We start from the raw sequence: 22,668 nt of genomic DNA, 5'->3' as shown, positions 1-22,668 counted from the left end.
GTTGCAATCTCAACTAATACAATGAATAATGCATTTTCCAATTTTTTTCAAAAAGATTGTTAACTAACGTGTTAGATCTACAAGAAAACCTTCTTTCTTTTTCGGTTAGTCCAGCTTTTACAAAACTTAAAAGACAACTAAGGAAAAAATATTTCTAATGCGATTATAACTGCCTTTGTCGAAAATTAAATTTGATGGAGAGAGGACTACGCTGAATGTTCTTGGGGGCGAGCTGACGGATTCACTGATCAAAAACAAAAGCTTGTTGGCCACTAAACTTCTGGACCTGACTTTTAACTGATTTAAACGTAAGATCCGTTCACTGTTGCTGGTGAAACTCGAAGGATTTGCATCACCATGCATTCTCGCAAAGCAAAGACGGTGGCTCCCCTTAAAATACTTGCATCACCAAATGCTTAGAGAAACAGACTGAGTATTGATCAGGGGTCCCAAAAGAACGTAATGTATTGCTCTCACCCCTTTAGTGGAATATGAGGCTGACATACTGATCAAGAATTATGCTTCATTCCCAGCTACTAGGATTGAACTTAATACTACAAGGATAAAACATATGCCGGAATGGTTCGTAGTTTCGCCTTTCCAGTACATATTTTCACATTGTTATACGGTTTAGTTCTTTTCAACAAGATGGTTTTCCTGGTGTTTATAAGTTACGTGAAAAACAGCGGTGAGAAAACCGTAAATAAGAAGTAATTTGTGAAGACAACCGCTCATTTCAGTAAACCCGGGTGACACTTCATGTACGCTGTGTCGCGCGATGACTTTTATAATTCTAAAACGTCTCGAGTCATTTGTCGTCAAATTTCGTATAGCATATTTGTTAGGTTGGTCGAAGGAGCTTGAAAATTTTGCCAGATAAAATTAGATGGCGCTGTCAGTACAATTCGAAAGGCTTTCCCCTTTTTTTGAACTCTGTACGCCAGAAAAACCACATCACGGATTGCCGTTAACAGAGCAATAACTAAACTGAAAATTTTGTGCATTCCAGAAGCGTACATTAGAATATTTATTGCAGTCTACGATGTGCAATTAAAACCGAGATTTGCCAAAAAAAATGTTTAAAGACACAAGGCGAAAATTTTTTCATCTTTAGCAGATACAATTCGAGTCAAGTTAAGAGTTACAAATCGCAATCGCTAATTTTGTTTTCCAATTTTCAAAGAAACTCAAGGAAGTGTATGGTACATGACTGTTCCTGGAAACATTGCCACATGAAATTAATCTTCAGTCAACGATTATTTTAGCTGGTAGGCGCGTTTAAACAAAAATGTATTTCCTTTTTTTTCTCTGGGGCGGGAAAATTTAGAAATAAAAGGCTCTCATTAGTTTCGATAACAAACCGCAAAGTAAATGTTTAGACAGAGTACCTTACACTAAACAATAGAAGTTTTGTCTTTCATTAAAATTTTCGAACCGTAAATATCGCTTTTACGATGCAAATTATGTTTCTCACTTCGTTGAAATTATCACATCGATCACAGCATCACGATCTAACACCAGCGATTGATATAACGGATTCACTCGTTGGTTCTACTGCGAGTTTAAAATTTTGATAGCATTTTTAGTACGCTGAATTCTGCTCTAAAAACTCTCATTTTATTCTTGATAAGAATGATAACGTTTGCTTCTGAAACGACTTTTTCATCAATCTCAGTATAGTACAACTGCGTGTTATTAAACTACCTTCAGCTACAAAACAATTGATATGCTCCTTTTTCTAAATCATGTTGCGTTCACAGCTATTGAAACTGCCGAAAAGTCTAATGACTCAGGAAAAACTGTCTTTGTTTACAATGAAAACAGACTTCTGTCCAAACTACGGTTCTGGCAAATTAAATTACGTAAAGAATAGGGAAGACTGCACGAAATTTTCTCTTGGGCAGAAGACTTGCTCTAAGATCCACCTTTTGCTAACTACGGCTTACTGGCTACTGAAGTCTTATGCTTTGACTAACTGGCTACTCATGTGAATGTGAGATCCGTTCACAGTAGCAGGCAAAACTGGAGTAATTTGGCCACTACCATGCCTTCTGCGAAAGCAGAGTTTGAGGCCCCTCTTAAAATTTGCGTCGCCAAATGCATATATGAACGGATTGAGTATTGAACTTGTTTGAGAAATACAATCAAGTACGGGTCTCAAAGGAAACTTATGAAACGCTCTCAACCTTTTAGTGGAATATGAGGAATACATATCGAGAATCATGATTGGTCCCCAGCTAATAAGAAAACTAAAAACCACCATAATAAACATTTGAATCGCACGTAGCTTTGCCTTCGCAGTATTTCTGTTCACGGTGTTAGACTTCGTTCTCTTCCACAAGAAGATGGTTATCTTGGAGTACACTATTACAATTAACAACAACTGAAGTAAAAATGCGAGTACGAAGTAAATTGTGAAGGCAACCTTTCGCTCCATTGAACCCGAGACTCCAGGTACGCAGTGCGTGCGAAGAGGTTTATAGTCAAAACGTGTCGAGTTATTTGTCGTTAAATTTCGTGAAGAATATGGCGGGATTGGTCGACGAAATTTGAAGATATGCGTAGATGGGGTAGCACTGGCGATGAAACCGGAAGAAATCAGGAAAGCATACAGCCAGATAGAAAATATTGTGACATATTTTCTAGTGTTCATCGTTAAACTTTGAAGGGGATAAAGAATGTGAACGTAGCGATCTAAGGCGATTGCCGTTAATAGAACGAATAACACTGCAGCGCATGAAAATTGGGAAAATATGGCGAGTTTGCAGTTCTTTGAACTCAGATCCTCCCTCTTGTCCTGTGTTTCACGAATGACACTCACAGCTCTATACACCAGATCTGTTATGGCCAACTGTACGATAAAGAATTGAGATAATTTTGTAGGAGATTTGCTATTCCTACATCTGCACAGACCAAAACAAACAATGACGTTTGCTACAATTCCCAGAGCTAGTAGCGTCATACTGATGATAAACAAGGTAGAGAAATAAATTTTTCGTTCCTTTTCCAATGCTTGAATTTCCGCATAGCGATCGCCACTCATCGGCGTAAAATGTTTTGTGTGGAAAACCATGTCAGACTTCTTCAAATCGACGACAGCTTGTTAATTTCATTAACGTTTTACGAAACTCAGTAGAAAAGAACCGACCACAGTTGAAATTGCGTTTTCTGTTACGAGTGACTGGGCGGTACTTTAAACACCTGATATAGTCTTAACTTATTATTCCTTTGATTTACATTTGGATACTGATCGGTGGTTGGTCCGATTCCTGATTCATGATCAGGCGATAAGAAATGATTTAGTTGTATGTTGTTACTGGTGCTTTTTCTGATTATTTTATCCGCTGCGAAATATGAAGATCATAAAATGCCACGATATTTCTTGTTGCAACGTCGTCCTTCTCAGTCAAAGCACGAGAAGAAGATTCGATCGCCATTTCAGTTAGCTCAGGTCGTTTGTACAGTACGAATTTAGATGTAGATTTAATGTTGTACCTGTTCAAACAGACATTTTACTCAAAGTAACATGTTCTGGATCACTCACAGTTTCTGGGCAACGAGTCGATTTTAAATCGTCACGATTTATAAGTCACTCGATAAACGATTTGAAGCGAGACTCGTTTGTTTGTGAATAGAAACGAGACTCGTTTATAGAAACGAGGCTCGTTTTTAGGAACGAGACTCGTTTTTAGAAACGAGACTCGTTTGTAGAAACGACACTCATTTTTAAAAACGAGACTCGTTTGACGAAACGAGAGTCGTTTTGCGAAAGAATGCTCGTGTGCCAAACTTTGCTCTTGGCGCATGCGCGGATGTATATTTTTTTTTCCAGGGTAGTTTCAGGCTCAAGATAAGCTGGGATTTTGCTGCAATATGTTAAGGTAATCTCTATTTTCTTTTTCTTGGGATTATAAAGTGCAGGGAAGGCCTTAACCGATATTTTTAAAGAGCTTCTAGCATGAATTTCAGCACATAAAGTAGCACTAATTAATTAACTAATTAATTAAGTTGAAATCTTGAATCGGATCCTATCCCATTACTAAAGTTACTTCATCTTTCCACAACGAGAGGGAAACCAGAAATTAAAACCATGAAAGATGTACATTTTGATAAATAAAAATTAAATGCTGAAACTTCGTATTCATTATGCAAGGAATATTTCATCATATTTTGCTGTTTTAGACTTTTTTTTCCCTTTAAGTAGACGCATAGCTGCTTCAACTTGGGCTTTCTATATCGCACATCTGGAGTTATCTTTAGGAGACTGCCCTGTTGCCATTGTTACTGTCGTTACGAAATTTTTTCATTTCCAATCATGAATAAGTCTACTTGTTTTTATTTTTTGCCTGCTGGAGTGTAATGAATGTTGTTATGGTACTAGACAATAATCAAAATAATAGGAGTAGGTTCCTACAGGTGCTAAAGGTTGAAATTGAAGGGCTTTTCAATGACTTTGCCAAGTTTTAGATAAATTAAAGGACCTCTTTTGGAAAGGTTTGCATAAGAAAGTTTAAAAATTATTTAACATTATTTCTCAGCTTTACTATTAAAGTACTGCAATTTTTTACTTGAAAATTGTTGAGAAAGCATTGCAAAAATCAAGTTCTAGTCCTCAAATTCAAGTACTTTCAAGACCTTGAATTTGTAATTTTTGAATTCAAGCATCTTCAAAGACTTTCAAGGCTTTTATGAACTATGAGTAGGTAATGTACTTGCCTTTAACTGCAAGGAGAAGGGAATTTTTTATCTATTATTGATGTCGAGTCAAAGTTTGTTGCAAAATGTTCACCCAAGGGGAGTTTTCGCAAATCAGTTGATTGAAGCAATATTACTTTTCAATAGTTCATGTTGTTTTTAATAGAAAAATGTCTGAATATTGAATATCGCTGATGGCCACAACAAGAGAAGTTGTACTATTTACAGTTTTAGTATATTCAATTAGAGGGGTTTGACTTTCATTAGATACCAAGAGGCAATACACATGTTTTGACCTTTTAGTGGGTTAAAAATACATGTCATAAAAAAAAACTGAAAACCTCATTGAAAACCCTGTGCATTCATTATTATTTCTTACAAGATTTTCAAGAACTGATTTGCTATTAACTGAATCAGACATTGTTCCTTCACTGTAATCACTTTTAGGATCTAAACTTACTTAATTTAATTCAGATGGTTCTTATTATCTCCCTTTTTTTTCCATGCTACAATAACTATTTTGCATAAGTCAGCCAGTACATTTCGATGATTTTTTATTAATATTCAAGATTTATTTATTTAACACATGATAAATATCATTGGTTTGCATTTCTGTGAATTCCCATCCCAGTAATCAACTGTGGAAGAGAAATAAATACAAAGAGTTAGGTGTGAATTTTGAGTGAAAGTCAATTTAAGATGACAGGCATGGGTAATAGGAAGATGAAACAATCTTCAACTAAAAAAGGCCTTCTAGATGGATGATTTGACTTCCAAGAGACAAGGAGGAACTCTAGGCCAAAAATGATAAATAAGGTAAACCCAGAAATGGCAGTGATTATAACCATGGCAAGGAAGGGAATTAAAGAAAAAGGAGAGGAAGTTATGAACTAAATCAACTAACTTGTAAGAGAAAGGGCTGACAACTTGGCGTTTAGTATTCTGGTTATTTCCTTTTTTTTTTTTTTGGGGGGGGGGGGGGGAGGAAAGGTGGGGTATGTTACCTTAAAATTCCACAATAGGATTTAAATCATTCACACCTATCACCTCTATTCATTCACAGCTTCATTGTTACAATGTAAAGATCCATTACTTGACATCAGAAAGTTGTACTGGGGAAAAAAAGAGCAAAAAACAAGTGGGAGTATGTCTTTCTAATGACAGAAAGACATACTCCCACTACAACTAACCCTATTTCAGAAAATTTGGCTGAAACAATTTTTTATTATAGCAATACCAAACATCTCAGTGAGTCAACCAGACTCGTTCTCAGTGAGCCAACTAGACTTATTCTCAGCGAGCCAACCAGAATTATTCTCAGCGAGCCAACCAGACTCATTCTCAGCGAGCCAACCAGACTTATTCTCAGCGAGCCAACCAGACTTATTCTCAGCGAGCCAACCAGACTTATTCTCAGCGAGCCAACCAGACTTATTCTCAGCGAGCCAACCAGACTTATTCTCAGCGAGCCAACCAGACTTATTCTCAGTGAGCCAACCAGACTTATTCTCAGCGAGCCAACCAGAATTATTCTCAGCGAGCCAACCAGACTTGTTCTCAGCGAGCCAACCAGAATTAATTTCAGCGAGTCAACCAGACTTCTTCTCAATGAGCCAGACTTACAAAGTCCAGTATCCTCAGCAAGTCAAAGCCCAGTATCCTCAGCAAGTCAAAGACCAGTATCCTCAGCGAGTCAAAGACCAGTATCCTCAGCGAGTCAAAGACCAGTATCCTCAGCGAGTCAAAGACCAGTATCCTCAGCGAGTCAAAGACCAGTATCCTCAGCGAGTCAAAGACCAGTATCCTCAGCGAGTCAAAGACCAGTATCCTCAGCGAGTCAAAGCCCAGTATCCTCAGCGAGTCAAAGACCAGTATCCTCAGCGAGTCAAAGACCAGTATCCTCAGCGAGTCAAAGTCCAGTATCCTCAGCGAGTCAAAGACCAGTATCCTCAGCGAGTCAAAGACCAGTATCCTCAGCGAGTCAAAGACCAGTATCCTCAGCGAGTCAAAGACCAGTATCCTCAGCGAGTCAAAGACCAGTATCCTCCGCGAGTCAAAGACCAGTATCCTCAGCAAGTCTAAGAGTAGTATCCTAAACAAGCTAAAAAGAAAGCATTTAATTTGGGGCCAGTCAAGGTATATGGATCCTCTACAAGTGATAGCTTTAGATTTGCAGCAAATTTAATTCCAATAAACACTACGAGTCTTAGTATTATAAGCAAGTTGAACTATAGATACAAAATAAGGGACAATCATACTAACCTTTGGAATAAAGCTCCAGGGGAATTGTCCAAATTTCTGTAAAAGAACAAATATGTTAGCCAAGTCACTGGTACCACTAAATGAGGAAAAAATCTAAATGAGAGTGAAAAGGAACCATTGAGTGCTGTATAATTTTTTAAATATCACCCTGAACTTTAATCAAGTGGAAACTATTTTAAGAAGTTGATTCTGTTTGCTTTATTTGCCTTTCATAAAAAAATAGCTGTTGATAATGGGTGCATAAATACTCCTTTTCTGAATTTTAACCTTGATTTCAATGTTTCCCATCAGCGGAGAGAGTGATCTCAGGATAAACAATGTTCTTCCTATTTTAAAATTTATAAATGAACTCTTAACATATTTCCAAGGTTGTGATAATTCCACTATCTAATTGACTTGCCAATTACCTGGTTTTTGATAATACATTTTTTACTAAGCCAAGTCATCTCCTACCTCTCCTGGGCTGGATATTCAAGCTCTTCTCCTTTATAACTTGGTTATGCAATATGGTTAAATTATTACAGATTGCTAAAATTTCTGTGCCTTTTCTCCTGAGCGAATAAATACGAAATGCAAATTACAGAAACATATCTGCCTTCTGAGTTGTTTCAATTCTTCATAATGCATGAGATAAATGAATGAAGATCCATCAAAATCATAACCTCCACACATCATGGCTAATGTGGCATTACATTTCTATGTTTCTTTCCTTTTACTTCATCTGGTAATTTGTCTTTCAAATGGCTCTAACCAAATGATAAAGTTCAGTGCTTGAGATTCTGAACTTGCATCCATTGTTTGGACCTCACAATGAATTACAATAATTTATAAACAATATTTGGCAAATGAAAAGGTCAACGTTTGGTTTCACCGTGGAACAGCATACGTAGATCACTGTACTTAATTCTCACCTTGAAAAAAAATAAGGGGCCACCCTTACACTGGTTTTTCAAGTGAATAACCTTTTCACAGGGTCAAAACATTGAGCCCTACTGACTAAGATTTACCTAATATTATGGAAATAACAAGAAAAGGCCTTGAACCAGTTAGGAGCTTTCTTTTTAAATTGTTTATTGAATAAGAAATGTGGAGACAAATAATACCGCAAACAATGCATAATGATAGTTGCTTGGTCACGCCAGTTACTTATTAAAATTAGCTTTAATTTTTAATCCAAGAAAAAGGTAATCTTCGGAACTAACCAACATGACAGAGTTAAAAATCGATCTTTTGATGTACTTGGTTAAAGTAGTTGATTAGCTTCTTCGTGTCCTAGAAAAATTCGGCGTTGTAACTGGGCCAGACTCCAAATCAAAGTAAATTAAGAACGTATCCTCGTTTGCAAGCGAACTCAGTTCAAGGTCAGATCATGGGTCATCTTTACTTTCGGAACGTAGTGACACAGATTTCACAGGGAACTTTATAAAGAAAAATTTCCCAAATCCTTAGAGGAGCTGCGTTCGTTTTTGGATCCATCTCAAACCTCCAGTAAACAAGCCTGATTGTAAATAGTTATTGAATTATGAAACGCTGGGGCCAAATTTATTTAACCATGGAATTGTTTCGCGTAATTCCGCCCAAAAACCCTTTGGCTATTGGACAGGAGGGTAATCAAAACCTTTGCTTGGCATGTATGATACTGTAATAAGAATACGTGGCACTAGCTTACTTGTAACATAAGTTGAACTGTGAACTTATAAAATTCAGCTGAAATTAGTCACGTACTTACCCGACTCTCGACTCTTGCCTTGTAAACAACGTAGCAACCGGTATCATTTCAAAAGCATAGATGTGTCATCATGTAACAGAAATGGATTGTTTATGCGATGTATTCCACTACATTCTCGTTAAGCAACTTCTAAAACGACTGCCATTCTCGACACACGCGTACCATTGTGGCTGTAGCTGCTGGTTTCCTCTCTAAGCCATAACTAAGTCTAAGCTGTCACATCAAGTTGGAACACGCTGTGGTTGCTAAAAATTAAAAAAACATCGAAGGGAGAAAAAGATAAGGCTGAAGGCGTGCACGAAGCCAGTAAATCTAAGATGTAAAATTACGACCTTGATGGCAAAGTAAAAATTTGAATGACATTGCGCTTGATTCAAGGACCTTTGCCGGCGTGGGATAGTTCAAACTCGAGCCTAGGGGCATCTTGGCGTTTGTCAGCGGTATGACCTCAGGGAGAATGGGTTACCATAAGCGCCCAGCCTCAAATAAGCGCCCAGCCTCAAATAAGCGCCCAGCCTCAAATAAGCGCCCAGCCTCAAATAAGCGCCCAGCCTCAAATAAGCGCCCAACCTGAAAGCCCAAAAATTAAGGTTACCTCCTACCTTCGCGGATGTCCTTCGGGAGAAAATTCGTACGCGCGCTAGTTGGAAGAAAACCCTAACAAACTAGACATCAAAACAAAGGTTAATAAATGCAATTTACGATAAAAATATAATTTCGGCGATTTTTTCACTTAGGAAGTGTCAGGAGCCGGAAAGGCGTGAAACGACCGAGTGTTTTTCTATTGAATTTATCAGGTATCGGATCCCGCGGCACGAGAAAAATGGCTGCCTAGTCTCATTCACAAGGTATCAATCAACATAAATGTGTCAGGCTTTTCCAATATTCTGATTGGTTGTCTGGACATTCGCATCTAAAGTTAGAGTAGCGAAAAATATGCGAAGCGTTTTGCGTAAATGGACACCACGTAAAAAATATTTAAAAGATCAAAATTTCCTGACACACTTTTGTTCGTCATCATCCCGGGAATGTTTTGGCGAAATTTCACGAAAATTGGTCAAATCTACATACCCTATAAATTCGTTCAAAGTGGATGTATTCCTCTCAAAATCAAATGCGAGATTTTAGCTCCCAAAGGTTTGTAAACAACTTGCGCCACACCAGGAGATTATCTCGCCTCCCGAAACCGCAAACCAATGAGAAAGACGAGACCCGCCGTCAATGACAATGGATCAAGATTGTCCCGGGAAAAGTATCGTGTAGCAGTCTTTTTTTTTTTTTTCTCGCCCTGTTGATCGTTTTGTAATGGACAAAGTCGGCGAAGAGAAAACCCTCGGCAGAAAGGGTAAATCTGTCGCATTCTTCTTTTTCTCCATCGGTTTCGTCAGATTCCAACGAAGAATCTTGTTTACAACCTTCTGTGGTGTTGACTTTAATTTTTCCGCTCTTTGCCCCAAGGATAATTGAATGCTGTCGATCTTCAGTGGATGCCAAGCTTGTCGACGGCTCCTGGCCAAACCAAGAACCTTTGTCGCTTTGTTTTGTTTTGTTTTGTTTTTTCTTTTTTTTTGACAAAATGCTGCCATCTCTCTCTTCTTTGGACCTTTTTCTCTTTTTCTTTACCCAAGGACTCTTCTCTAATTTTGAGTTTTGTGTTATATCCACGAGAAAAGACTTTCTACGAGCAGATTACTTCCACGTATGAAATTTGTCAAGGGCGCGATGTAATATTCCTCCTAATATTCGAATATTCCCCCGGGGGGTTCGCCCATTTACGAGATTATGACACCTTCCTGATTTATTAACTTTTTTTCGAAAATACTTTTTTTTTTAAATAAGTCGGACGCTTTTTGAAATTTTTAATTTTTTTTCTTTTGCAAACACTAGTTAAAAAGTGTAACTACAATCTAGTCCCAAAACAAATTAGCCTCTGAAGGTAGGAAGTAACCTTAAATAAGCGCGCTTAATAATGATAAATAATAATAGTAATAACAATAATAATAATGGTCTCTATTGATTCAAAACAGAAAAATACAGTCCTAATGTTACAAGCAATTTGAGTTAAAAGAGTTAAAAGGTTAATAATTCCACAAAATTAAATTTACCACCTGATTACAGTTAAAAATTGTCATATAGGTTATGTCTAAAAATTAAACGACCAACGAATGTATTTTTAAAACGTTTACTTTTGATGCTTGTTCTGGTGCCAGACGTAGTCCGTAAGTTGTAGCTGCAGGCCTTTACAAGCGGAATAAAAAGCGACAGGGGTGATTGGCGGCCTTAGAAACCTTTTTAAAAATACTGCTGCTTCTGTAAAATTGATCGTAAATTGTGATTTCTTGTAATAAAATTCCTTTTCCAACGATCGAAAAAAACATTGTAGTGGGGTGAGGTCGGAGTCTGATGCTCCATATGGGCATATGTGAAATGGGGGAAGTACTAAGGAATCGCAAAGAAAGTCTATTTGTACCTGCTTATACCCCTCTCTACGTAGACATCTAAGGACATAGAGGCATTTAACATGTGTATTGAACCTACAGTCACTCTGAAAGGTGACGCCTAGAATGCTCACATAAGTACAACTAGGGATCCCTAACACAGGAGGGTACAATTCATGATTGCCTTTCAAGGACTGTAAGCTCCTTACATTTGCTGGGGTTAAATAACATTCCATTTTTTCTATCCACTCTAAGAAATGTTTGACCAATGTCTCAGACATGTCTTTAACTTTGTAAACAGGAGCAATGATATTTCAGTGAAACAGCAGCATACTAGAATAACACTGGCAGGGTATCTAAATAGATCTCTAGATCATTTATAAAAATATGGAATAGTTAGTGTCCGCTTACGCTACCTTGAGTAGTACCTTGATTCAATAATTTCCAATCAGAAGAAATATTATTGTAGCAAATTCTTTGGTTTCTACCTTTCAAAACACACGGGTATAGTTTAATTATATATGGATTTAATTGGAGATTTCTCAACTTTCTTGCGTGCAAGAACCAGAATACGGCAATTGAATTTTTTTTATTGGTTGATTGAAAAGGTGATGGACTCAACACAGAAAGTGTGTTTTTCTGAAGGGATCGATCGATGTTTTAACAGCTTTTTTTTTTTTTTGTCTTAATCAAATTTTTCCATTGTAAACTCCCAAACTGCCACTCGATGCGTGGAAAACATCCAACCAAAGCCACTGCACAAAGCAATGACGGGAAGATGTTTTTCATGAAACGATGGATTGCTGTTGTTCCTGCCAAAGACGTACAAGTAGATATAAGTCATTTCATTAACTTGTTTGGAATAAAAAGTAGAAAAGAAGAGATTGTAGAGCCGGTGCAAGCGAGCGGATATGTAAATGTAGAAAAGTAAGATGTCAGAATAGCATGAAATAACAAATTCAAAAAAAGAAAGTCTGTGATCATGATCAGCATCAAAGGAGAAATCGAGATGTTTTTCTTGATATGTAAAGAAAATCGCGAAAAATGGTTGTATGTTTGAAAACACAGAAATGAGGTGCGTCGCCATTCAAAGCCTTTCTCAGGCCACACTTTCAGCATCTGCTTACACTTAAAAGTAAACCGTTCTGAAAATCCATCACACCCACGTCTAGGGTAATCCGAGAAGAAACTTCAGATGTTAATACAGAGGGTTTCCTTTCATATTTATATATGAATCTTAAGCTGGCCTGTACTTCTGTGATGCACTTCACCCAAATATTAGTAAGATGTCATGGCCTCCGAAACCTACCGAGCTATGTGATAGTGCAGTCAAACTTTCAGAAGAACTAGATGCGTTTCTATACTCTAAACTGGCAACACACACACATCTCGGCGGAATATTCTGATCGCGTGCGGCGCCTTGTTACCTCTTTTGGCCAGGACATTATTTAAGGAGTTACGGCAGGAGTACAAAAACCACCCAAGCAAATACTGTTACCGTATGCCGAACAATGTTCAACTTATCCAGATGCCACACCGATTGGGGCATGAGATCGGTCCTTTGCCTGAAACTATCAAGCCATATATCAAAGCAACACTCCCGTGGGGTATTATAGATAGATTGGAGGAGACCCTTTCTGGTGCAGGAACCAAAAAGCCAGTGGCTAGGATGGATTTAACATTTCTGTCCTTAATGAGGTTCAACTATCTCACTGGCTGTCAACAGGTATCTCCCGAGTATCGATGTGCCTGCTAATGACATGGCTACCGTTCACAAGGTTCTAGTGCAGTCTCTCAAGGTAAAGAACACGCTCAACTTAAAGAGCATCGGCTTCGTCATTGACTTAACACTGTATGCAAAGGCAAGCGAGGGACAATGGAAACAAAGCGCAAAATTGAAAGATATGGTTATGAAAATGGAAGTATTCCACACAGCATGCACCATGTTGTCCAACACTGGCAAACGCCTCCAGAATGCTGGCTTGCGGGAACTGTGTGTAGAGTGTGATGTGATAGCAGAAGGTTCTATTGCAGAAGTTCTAAAGGGACTTACTCGTGTATGAAGCCCGATACTGATAAATCCCTTGATTCCACTATTCCTGGTAAGTGGAAAAATTTTCTTTACAGAATTTTAAAAAATTAAAAATGAAAAAATGAAGCTGTAAACCTATTTGTTTCTGTACTTCTAAACATAGCAAACTTTACATAAAGTAACAAGAAATCACCTTTATAAAGTATGTTTTTATAGACTCATGCATAATACAAATTTAACTGCCAACTGCAAGAAGAAAAAAAATCAAGGCCTTTCCCTTTAACTTTAAAGATGACAAGGACATGGGAGGGCAAAGACATGACATTGAAGAGAGGAAAACTTTAAGTGAGGGTAAGATTTAACAAACAAAATTCATTAAGTTTCATGGCTGAAGAATTTCTCCAGTTTTCTAATTTGCTCAAAGCATTCCAAAATGGGAAATTCAGGCCAATCCCGCATGACCAAAAACCTATAAACAACTGACGACAACAATTTCTTCTTACTATCCTCATAGAACCAGAAAGGAAGAAAAAGAAGACCCGAAAGAGAAGAAAGAAGAAAAATAATGAATCTCAGCAAGAAGGAAACGAAAAACCTAGTTAAAGTGTAGATGAAGTTATTAATAAGTGCAAAAATTATCATGCAATGTCTTCTATATTGAAATAGCCTTAACTTTTCTTTCAATACCTGTCAAAAAGTTATCTTTGCAAATGTGATGAGAATAAATGATATAAAGTTTTCCAATATGTATTAGTCGACTGTAATCGGGCCAGATGGTATTATTTGACAACATTTTCCAGAGGCAAAGAGGTCAACGAGCTATAATTATATGCAACTGATAACAAAAGTTTTTGTTTCAGTCATTATGGTCATTATGCACTTATCAGCGGCCGTCCCAGGGGGGGAGAGGGTGACCCCGGGGAACCCCTGGGCATTTGCAAAGGAATTTCCTAAGCCCCCTAACCAACAATAACATTGTTCAATATAAAGCTACCAATGCCCTTCCCCTGGGGACAAAGAAGTATGCTCTACTAACTCAAACAATGTAATGCTCCAAAAGAATGTTATTTGCCACAAGCTAAAACTTACTTCAGCTTGTGTTTACTATACAGGGCTATACAGGGCTCAAAGTTAAAAACATCCTATGTGGCTTTTTGCCGACGACTAACTGGAAAAAGTAGTAGTAGTAGTAGTTTTTTTACATCTGTAGGTATCAATGGTAATAGCCAGTCACCATGGTAAGGATCTTTTATTCTCAAGATGGCGGCAATGGTAAAAATCCAGTGGGTGTTTTCCCATGTGTCTCGTCTCGGAGGTGCAAATGCACTTCAATGCAAAATTGGCGACGAAAGTCTATTCCCCCGTATGACCCCAGGGTCGACCCCCAGGATGGCAGCTGCTAGGTACATAATTATTAATCTCGTTATCTGTTTCTTAAAAATTCACAAACAATCACTAAATCAAAGCTCTCTTTCTTAAAAATATCCTTGCCGAAGCAATCTCATCTCTGTAATAATCTAGAAAATTTTCCTAAACATAAACATGTCAGAGCATTTTTTCATAGCGAATTAGATTTGTCATTTTGATTTGCGTTTATTTTGATGAGATCCCTGAGATAAAAGATAGTTTACGACGAAAAAATTCATTTTAAGAAAGAAATGATCATGTACTTTTAGATCATGTATTCTATGAATACAGTTTTCATAAATTACTCGGGCTTTCCGAAGGAAACGCCCGAAATAAATTCGGCTTTTTTTTTTTTTCAATTTCAACCTTTGGCATCTGTAAGAACCTACTGCTATATAGTAATATATTTTTTTGATTATTGTCTAGTACCATAACAACATTCATTACACTCTAGCAGGCAAAAATAAAAACAAGTAGACTTATCCATGATTGGAAATGACAAAATTGCGTAACGACAGCACAAATGGCAATAGGGCAGTCTCCTAAAGATAACTCCAGATGTGCGATAGAGAAAGCCCAAGTTCAAGCAGCTATGCGTCTGCTTGAAGGGAAAAAAAGTCTAAAATAGCAAAATATGATGAAATATTCCTTGCATAATGAATATGAAGTTTCTGCATTTAATTTTTATTTATCAAAATGTACATCTTTCATGGTTTTAATTTCTGGTTTCCCTCTTGTTGTGGAAAAATGAAGTAACCTTAGTAATGGGATAGGATCCGATTCAAGCTTTGAACTTAATTCGACACAAATATCCAGTGCTACTTTATCTGCTGAAATTTATGCCAGAAGCTCTATAAAAATATCGGTTTAGGCCTTCCCTGCACTTTGTAATCCCAAGAAAAAGAAAATAGAGATTACCTTAACATATTGCAGCAAAATCCCAGCTTATCTTGAACCTAAAACTTTACCCTGGAAAAAAAAACTATACTTCTGCGCATGCGCCAAGAGCAAAGTTTGGCACACGAGCCTTCTTTCGCAAAACGACTCTCGTTTTGTCAAACGAGTCTCGTTTCTAAAAACGAGTCTCGTTTCTACAAACGAGTCTCGTTTCTACAAACGAGTCTCGTTTCTACAAACGAGTCTCGTTTCTACAAACGAGTCTCGTTTCTACAAACGAGTCTCGTTTCTACAAACGAGTCTCGTTTCTATAAACGAGTCTCGTTTCTATTCACAAACAAACGAGTCTCGCTTTAAATCGTTTATCGAGTGACTTATAAGTCGTGACGATTTAAAATCGACTCGTTGCCCAGAAACTGTGAGTGATCCTTTGTTTGCAGCTCATTTGAAGCCACAGCTGTTCGTTTATTGACTTTCGTTGACAAACAGACAACTCATTCTATATGAACTATGTCCTTCAAATGTCAGTTACAGAAAAATGTCTTCAGCTTGGCTGTAATAAATAACATCTCGTTAGCAATAAATCAATGCAAAAAAAAAAAGATATTTAGGAAGGATATAAGATAAAGTTTAGATAAACCCAACAAAGAAATAACTTTCATATAAAGTTAAATGGATCTTAAAGGAACGTACCAATTTTTTTTCCCATCCGGAAGGGAATGTTATCACATTATTTTATGAACGAGATTTGAAAACAGTCTAAAGTCAGAATTAAAAAAATGGCGTTTTTTATCTCAGATTTCGATCTTAAGTTCATTTTTTCTGTTAATTCCTCATCCCAAGGTTGGCCAAAACGAGTGAAAAGATTTCTAGGCTACAATAATTATCCCCCGCTCCTCGTCCAACAAATGAAAGCAAAAGAAAAAGGAGTAGAGAGGGTCTGGCCATTGCTATTGAGCAATTATGCAATACTTATTTTAATTATATTATACAATAATATCAACACTACAATTAAAGCCTAAAAGCCTTACCAGGTATGGCATATGGGATACTATACAACGTAATGCCCTATTTATCTCTGCTGTTAATATTCTTTGTGAAACATCACGGTCATCGAGCAGTTATGCAAGGAAATCAATTCCTTTATTGTTTGGTGTTAAGTGTGGAAATTACGATGTCAACTGTGCTTTTTATCGTGAAGTACAAAGTTTTATAATTAATACTGATTGATTTTCAGTGGCCATCGTTTGATTGTTTAAATGAAGTGTCTCTAGCGAAGTAAGTTTAACTCGTTGTTATATTTGTATAATTTGGTTATATCAACTTAAGTTGAAATTGTAAATTGGCCATCGTAAAGAGTTAAAAAGCTTTTTGACTCTTTATGGTGGCCAATTTTACAATTTCAACTTATGTTGATAAAACCAAATGACCTTGTTGCCCCCCCCCCCCTCACCCCCGACGCAGCGCCACAGTTTCTTTAGAAACTTACCCCCATAATATTTGTGTGTAAAACTGTTTAAATTGATTTAAAAACTTGTAACATGACGAGCTTTGCGCCTGAAAAAAATTTTATGCAAATGACTGGCTGCACACTCAATGTGCAGCCAGCTCATTTGCATAAGCAATTCAAGCCAAGGTTTGACACCCCTCAGTAGCATGAGGTATTCGCTGAACACTGGTAGTTTTGGAAAACAAGGAATGCTGGAATTCGGAACCGGAACCGGAATACTCGGAATACCCGGAATTCCCGGAATGACCAAAAATTAATAAATAAAAAAAAATTAAAGTAAATTAATAAATAAATAAGAATATTTATGATTAAAATTAATGATAAGTTCACAACTTAATTAAATAATTTAATTCGGAATTTTTCTCTGAGGGTCCTAAAAAAAAAAAACACATGCCGGCACTGTTCATGGAGATGCACGTATTAGAATTTAAAAAAGTCTGTGTCAGGCCAGTAGCCCATACAGCCTAAGCGACGAAATATTTCTACTCTCCCTTCCCCCTGGATGGGATGCTAGTCCATCACATGGTTTCTCCCCATTTTAAATTCGCCTCCACCCATTTACACACCTGTAGGATGTCTAGGGCGCCATGACCATTAGGCCGCCACGCTTTTCCAGCCGAAACCATTGCAGAAGATTAAAGAAATGCAACATTTCCAATTAGTTTAATAGTTCAATTGTAAAAAGCTCCAAACTATTACAAATTAATACTCTACCTTAAATAATTATCAACCACGCATTGGGAGCTATCAAAGCAGCTACTATTAATACCAGCCGTCTACAGTTAAAATTGAGAGATCATCAGTTACTCGACACCTTTTCGCGTTTGTTATATATACCTTGAATACATACCTTTGAATATAAACCTTGTACTGATGGATACTGTGACAGTCTTAACTTATACAATTTTAAATTTGTCTCAATGAAGCAAGAGTAGAAAATTCAATTCCCAGTTTACCTATTCTTTCAATGCCATATTTCACTCTGGGATAAGCTAACTCTAACAAAAGTATGTTTTAAAAAAACTTCTTGAGTTTTGGTAAATTAATATTCCAGAAATCCTCATTAAAATCCACTCTTCTAACAAACAAATGAGTGTCATCAGAAGCCACAAAGTCAGTCCATCTTCGACCAGTGCAAAACAGCTGCTGTTGCATCTGATAGTAATATTTATGGTTTTCATTAACAATTAAACATCCATCTACATCTTTGACAATGTGTAGTCTTTTCAATGCTGCTTCCAATGTCTCATTGTAATGTGGGTGGATTTTCTTCACCTCAATAGATCCATCATCATCTATAAATCCATCAAGAGAGGCTCCTAGGAAGGGATGAGTTTTTGACACAAAAAAGCCAGATTTTTGTACTTTGTTATTTGTTATTTTCATATATTGTTCAATGATTTCCCCTTCAGAACAAATGCCATCTCTCATGTGTCCAGTTTGAATCTTGTTGTTATAGCCAAGGATTTCACTCACAGCTTTGGTGGGACTAGTTGTCTCTTTCATGAGAGCTCGTTTATATTGTGAAGCTGTAATTCTAGGGGTTCTTTCTACAAACCATTGTTTACAATTTGATTGATCCCTTGTAGCCTTTTCGATCTTCTTGATATCATCATCTTGTACTCTGAGCTTGTCAATAATTGCATCAGCTTTTGAAGTGATGTCATGTAGTGAAGCTGGATTTGACTTGATAGGGCTTACTATTGCTCTAACATTCTCATGCTCGGTGATGTCTTCAATGTCCCCATTAAAACTGTACGCCAAATGTGGATCATCAGCTGGCAAGAAATCAGGCAATTCTTGCTGTAATGGTGATTGGGGTAGAATATCTTTTTGGGCTAATATGTAGAATATAGGTGGCATGGGGTTTCCATGATTTGCATAGAAAAGGTCTCTCTTTAAGTTCATTTTTAATTCATCCATGGTCCTTTTATCATGCTTTGTGGTTCCATAGAAACTTTCTGTTACAGAAGGGGATGGATGGAATTTCTTTGTGGGTGGTTTTTTACCTACTTTGGCCTTATAAAAGTTGATATCCTCTACAATGACAGGTTCAACTTTGGCACCTGTAAAATGGGCAAAAGAGAAATGCATTTGAAAAATAGAAAATAAATCCCGACATATAATAGAATAATAATCCACAATATTATAAAGTTAATTTTCAGGATACCTTCAGGATCTGACCATGAACAAGGCAGATCAGTACAGGTGGAGTCAGGTGGAAGATGCTGTTTTCCCTCAGCTACTACATCACACAGGGTAAAGAGAATAGCTCCCACATGGCTACAGTCCCCTCTCAACCTAGAAAACAAATGTTTCATTTAAGTAATCAATTTCATTTGACATTTTTTAAATAAATACAGCCAGCTTACCCAATTGTGAATGTGCATTGGCAAAACACTGGTTTGCTTGATTGGGTTTCCAGTACAACGTACATCACTTTGCTTTCCTCCTGATCAGTTGAGAATGACGGGTTGCAGATTCCTCTAAGAGCCCAAAGACTTGGGAAATCGGGCAGCAAATGAACTCTAAAGCACAAAACAGTAAAGGAAAGGTCAAAACTATAATGAGACAGAATAAAGACAAAGTTTCAACTTATCTAAAATGTTGCAATTTAACTTTGAAGACGGGTTTATTTTCTCAGACATGCTATTATGTCTTACTTGAAGTGTAGTTGCAATGTTTTATAATCAAACATAAAACACAGACTTACTTGACAGAGTGTACATCTTGCTTGTGCTCCCATGCACGAAGTGTCTTATACTTTCGCACAGTTTGCTCTTCATAACCAACTCCAATTAAATATGACTTGACCATTGACTCATCCATGAGCATTGGTATGCCTGTCAAGTCTTTCTTCCATTCTTTTTGCTTCTGTAGATAAGCTATGGTTGGTAAAGTCCAGCAAGCTGACTGATTCTCGGTCTTTGTAGCGGTCGTGGATGATGTTGACAGATTTAAAGCGTTGCAAACAATGTTTACGAGCGCTTTCTTCCCGATATTTTTCTCAAAATCTACAGCGAAAAAAAATCTACAAACTTCCTTAAGCTTTGGTTTCGTGAGTTTAGAAGCATCTTTATAACAATTTGGTAGCTTTAAATCCGTTTGTTTGGTTGGAGCCGCCATTTTGCTTGTAACTAGGGCTCCAAAGTTACCCCCCAAAGCGCAAGGTATTTTGGGTAATGTGAAAAAGAAGAATAAAGACCTACAGACTTAGGAGCTGTATGGGGCTACTAGCCTGACGCAGACTTTTTTAAATTCTAATACGGGCATCTCCATGACCAGTGCCGGTAAGTGTTTTTTTTTTGGACTCTCAGAGAAAAATTACGCATCAAATTATTTAATTAAATTGTGAACTTACTATTATTTTTTAATCATCGATATTATTTATTTATTTATTTATTTATTTACTTTTATTTTTTTAAATTTATTATTTTTCGGTCATTCCGGGAATTCCGGGTATTCCGAGTATTCCGGTTCCGGTTCCGAATTCCGGCATTCCTTATTTTCCAAACCACCACTGAACACTCCAGGACAATAATCGCCTCAAAAAATGTAATTAAAGCTCCCCTCGACTGAAGTGAAAAAAGCCGCAACTTCCGATAATTACATTTTAAATCATTTTCCAGATACAACACTAATTGGTTGCACATTGTCCAGATAAAATAGTCAAGGGAAATTTCGTAAGAAATCTTCAAGGACCTATTTCGAAATAGCCTGGAGCGTGAGTGGTTTACTAAGCTTATTCTCTTTGTAGAAACAATGTCTTAAGCGAAACAATCAGTAATTCGCTAACACAATGGCCAGAAATAGTCCAGGCCGAATGTCACTGCAAAATACAACACGAACAATCACTTCCGTGATCAACGGCCTATTTAAGGCTAACTCCGAAAAGCCCTTCTTTGAACAGTACATATATTGAACTTTAAAGGTCCATAAATTGCATTGCCGCTGGCAGTGTGGACAAAAGTCCCCCGCACAGTGTTGTAAAGCGCATTAGAACATTGCATGGAAATGCGCTAAAGAAATTGATCTTATTATTTTTATTGTCATTATTATTATTATCATTATTATTATTGATTAAATAAGCCAGAGAATACACATCGCTCTCAACGGACGCCTTCCGTTCCGTGTACACGCTCTATTCTTATTATGACCTTTTAAATGCGACAGTTTTGGAGCGGCAGAACCTGTATATATACCGAAACACAATATTACATTTCGTAAAAAATTACATCTACGGGTTTGCGCTCACAAACCACGCGGTAAAGCGTCCAGGAAACAGGCAGAAAAATATGTAAAGCTAGAAATATTTCATGTGTGACATAACTATTTTGAAATGGGTTTATGTCACGCATAAATATGTTTAGATTACGCATAGAGTAACGTTCAGGTTACGACTATTTTCCTTCTACATTGATAAGCTATACCTCAACCCATTCATGATCCCTAATCAATGCACCATGCTGTTTGGCTATTTCTCCGTCTACTGTGGAAGGAAAAGAAACTCACTGGTGTACACTACCCAGGAGGGTATAGAATAAATTAAAAGTAACCCTCAGGTATAAACTACCCAAGAGGGTATAGAAAAGATTAAAAGTAGCTCAGGTATACATTACCCAGGAGGGTGGCCTCAGGTATATTACCCAGGAGGGTATAGAGGAGATTAACTGAGTAATCCTCAGGTATACACTACCCAAGAGGGTATAGAAAGGATTAAAAGTAACCCTCATGTATACACCACTCAGGAGGGTACAGATGAACTTAAAAATAACCCTCAGGTACATGTATAGAATACTCAAACCTGGAGGGCTATTCAATACTTTTCAATAACACTGCTGTTGGTGCAATATTTAGGGTAGCAAGACAGAAATTAAATTATATAACCATTATTCTTTCCCTAAGTCCCATATCTTGGTATCAAGCTCGGCTATACTTGAATAATTCGCCGTGATCACTCGACTGTAGGCAGTTTCCCGCCAAATCTGTCCGGTATTTTTCAGTCAAAAGAGATTTGATTTAGGGAAGGTACGTTTTTTATTGGGGGGGAGGGGGGTGGGCCGGGGTATTTTAGAAATTTTTTGCCAAGAACGTCTTGGCCCTCCCAATTTCCAAATTGGATTAATGCATGACCCTTCATAAATGCCTAAACAAAAGGATTTGACCCTCCCCCCACCTCTTCCAAGACAAAAATAACCGGAAGTGAAAATAACTGACCGGAAGTGTTGCTGACATAACCGTGTCTGCGTACAAAGCAGTTAATTGCGTGGCGTTGCATGGCGAAAACTTGAAAATGGGCAAGGATGTGCGAGGAATAGTAAGAAGGAAATGCGCTTGTGGAGAATGCGAGGATTTCATGAGGTCAGATGGTAGACCTAGCCACAAGTTGCCGATGAATCCCAAAAATGTTGTCGATAAAAGTGTCTAAAAGTTGCCAAAAAGTTGCCGAAAAGTTGCTGAATTTCCAAAAAGTTGCCGAAAAGTTGCCAAAATTTTTCTGCTTTTCGTACCTTTTATGGGTGTTAAAGATTAAAAACTCGCACATTGCTTCTTATCAAAACTTTATTTGTCAAAGTCCAATGATAATATCAGAGGTTCTTTCCATTTCACTTGATCAACAAATGGTCACTGTAATTGTCCGCCATCTTGAAAAACGTGCAACGTGATACCGCTGACCTCGTGATAAGGCATCACAAAA

At 37.4% G+C, this 22,668-nt stretch overlaps 3 protein-coding genes across 7 annotated transcripts; all 3 read right to left on the bottom strand.

Annotated features, from left to right (window-relative positions):
* Window positions 1-1,601: 1,601 nt before the first annotated feature.
* Window positions 1,602-3,164, bottom strand: LOC148733949 (neuropeptide FF receptor 2-like). Its single transcript, XM_088756973.1, has one exon. It carries the CDS (start codon window positions 3,071-3,073, stop codon window positions 1,961-1,963), a length of 1,113 nt encoding a protein of 370 aa, XP_088613099.1. The 5' UTR covers window positions 3,074-3,164; the 3' UTR covers window positions 1,602-1,960.
* A 2,068-nt stretch (window positions 3,165-5,232) lies between these two features.
* Window positions 5,233-9,540, bottom strand: LOC148733948 (uncharacterized). 5 transcript variants are annotated; one of them, XR_016000001.1, is made up of 4 exons: window positions 8,687-9,246; window positions 6,958-6,993; window positions 5,700-5,807; window positions 5,233-5,333 (listed from the first exon to the last, which is right to left on the bottom strand). XR_016000001.1 is itself a non-coding variant. In XM_088756975.1 (4 exons), the coding sequence occupies exons 2-4, from the start codon at window positions 8,731-8,733 to the stop codon at window positions 6,301-6,303; spliced, it is 579 nt and encodes a 192-aa protein (XP_088613101.1). In that variant the 5' UTR covers window positions 8,734-8,931; window positions 9,289-9,540; the 3' UTR covers window positions 5,820-6,300. The 5 variants fall into 5 exon arrangements, 2 of the variants coding, with proteins under 2 accessions (XP_088613101.1, XP_088613100.1); XR_016000002.1 differs by having other exon boundaries at window positions 5,736-5,807; window positions 8,687-9,245; XR_016000003.1 differs by having other exon boundaries at window positions 5,743-5,807; window positions 8,687-9,245.
* Window positions 9,541-17,617: 8,077 nt separating this feature from the next.
* LOC111326643 (uncharacterized) lies at window positions 17,618-20,155 on the bottom strand. The gene is made up of 4 exons (XM_088759007.1): window positions 19,684-20,155; window positions 19,343-19,498; window positions 19,141-19,271; window positions 17,618-19,036 (listed from the first exon to the last, which is right to left on the bottom strand). The coding sequence occupies exons 1-4, from the start codon at window positions 20,094-20,096 to the stop codon at window positions 17,985-17,987; spliced, it is 1,752 nt and encodes a 583-aa protein (XP_088615133.1). The 5' UTR covers window positions 20,097-20,155; the 3' UTR covers window positions 17,618-17,984.
* Window positions 20,156-22,668: the final 2,513 nt, after the last annotated feature.

Source organism: Stylophora pistillata, chromosome 4 (assembly GCF_964205215.1).
Source record: "Stylophora pistillata chromosome 4, jaStyPist1.2, whole genome shotgun sequence".
In the NCBI taxonomy this organism is placed as follows: Eukaryota; Metazoa; Cnidaria; class Anthozoa; order Scleractinia; family Pocilloporidae; genus Stylophora; species Stylophora pistillata.
The sequence above is the reverse complement of the archived record's forward strand: the minus strand, read 5'-3'. Positions and strand labels throughout refer to the sequence as shown.

Coding starts and splice junctions, on each gene's coding strand:
- LOC148733948 (XM_088756975.1), bottom strand. CDS start 8,733: ATGATACCGGTTGCTACGTTGTTTACAAGGCAAGAGTCGAGAGTCGG. Junction 6,994..8,686: donor AGGCAAGAGTCGAGAGTCGG/GTAAGTACGTGA, acceptor GTTCTTTTACAG/AAATTTGGACAATTCCCCTG. Junction 6,797..6,957: donor CCTGGAGCTTTATTCCAAAG/GTTAGTATGATT, acceptor CTTTCTTTTTAG/CTTGTTTAGGATACTACTCT.
- LOC148733949 (XM_088756973.1), bottom strand. CDS start 3,073: ATGGTTTTCCACACAAAACATTTTACGCCGATGAGTGGCGATCGCTAT.
- LOC111326643 (XM_088759007.1), bottom strand. CDS start 20,096: ATGGCGGCTCCAACCAAACAAACGGATTTAAAGCTACCAAATTGTTAT. Junction 19,499..19,683: donor CAAGATGTACACTCTGTCAA/GTAAGTCTGTGT, acceptor TTTGTGCTTTAG/AGTTCATTTGCTGCCCGATT. Junction 19,037..19,140: donor TTCATGGTCAGATCCTGAAG/GTATCCTGAAAA, acceptor CCCATTTTACAG/GTGCCAAAGTTGAACCTGTC.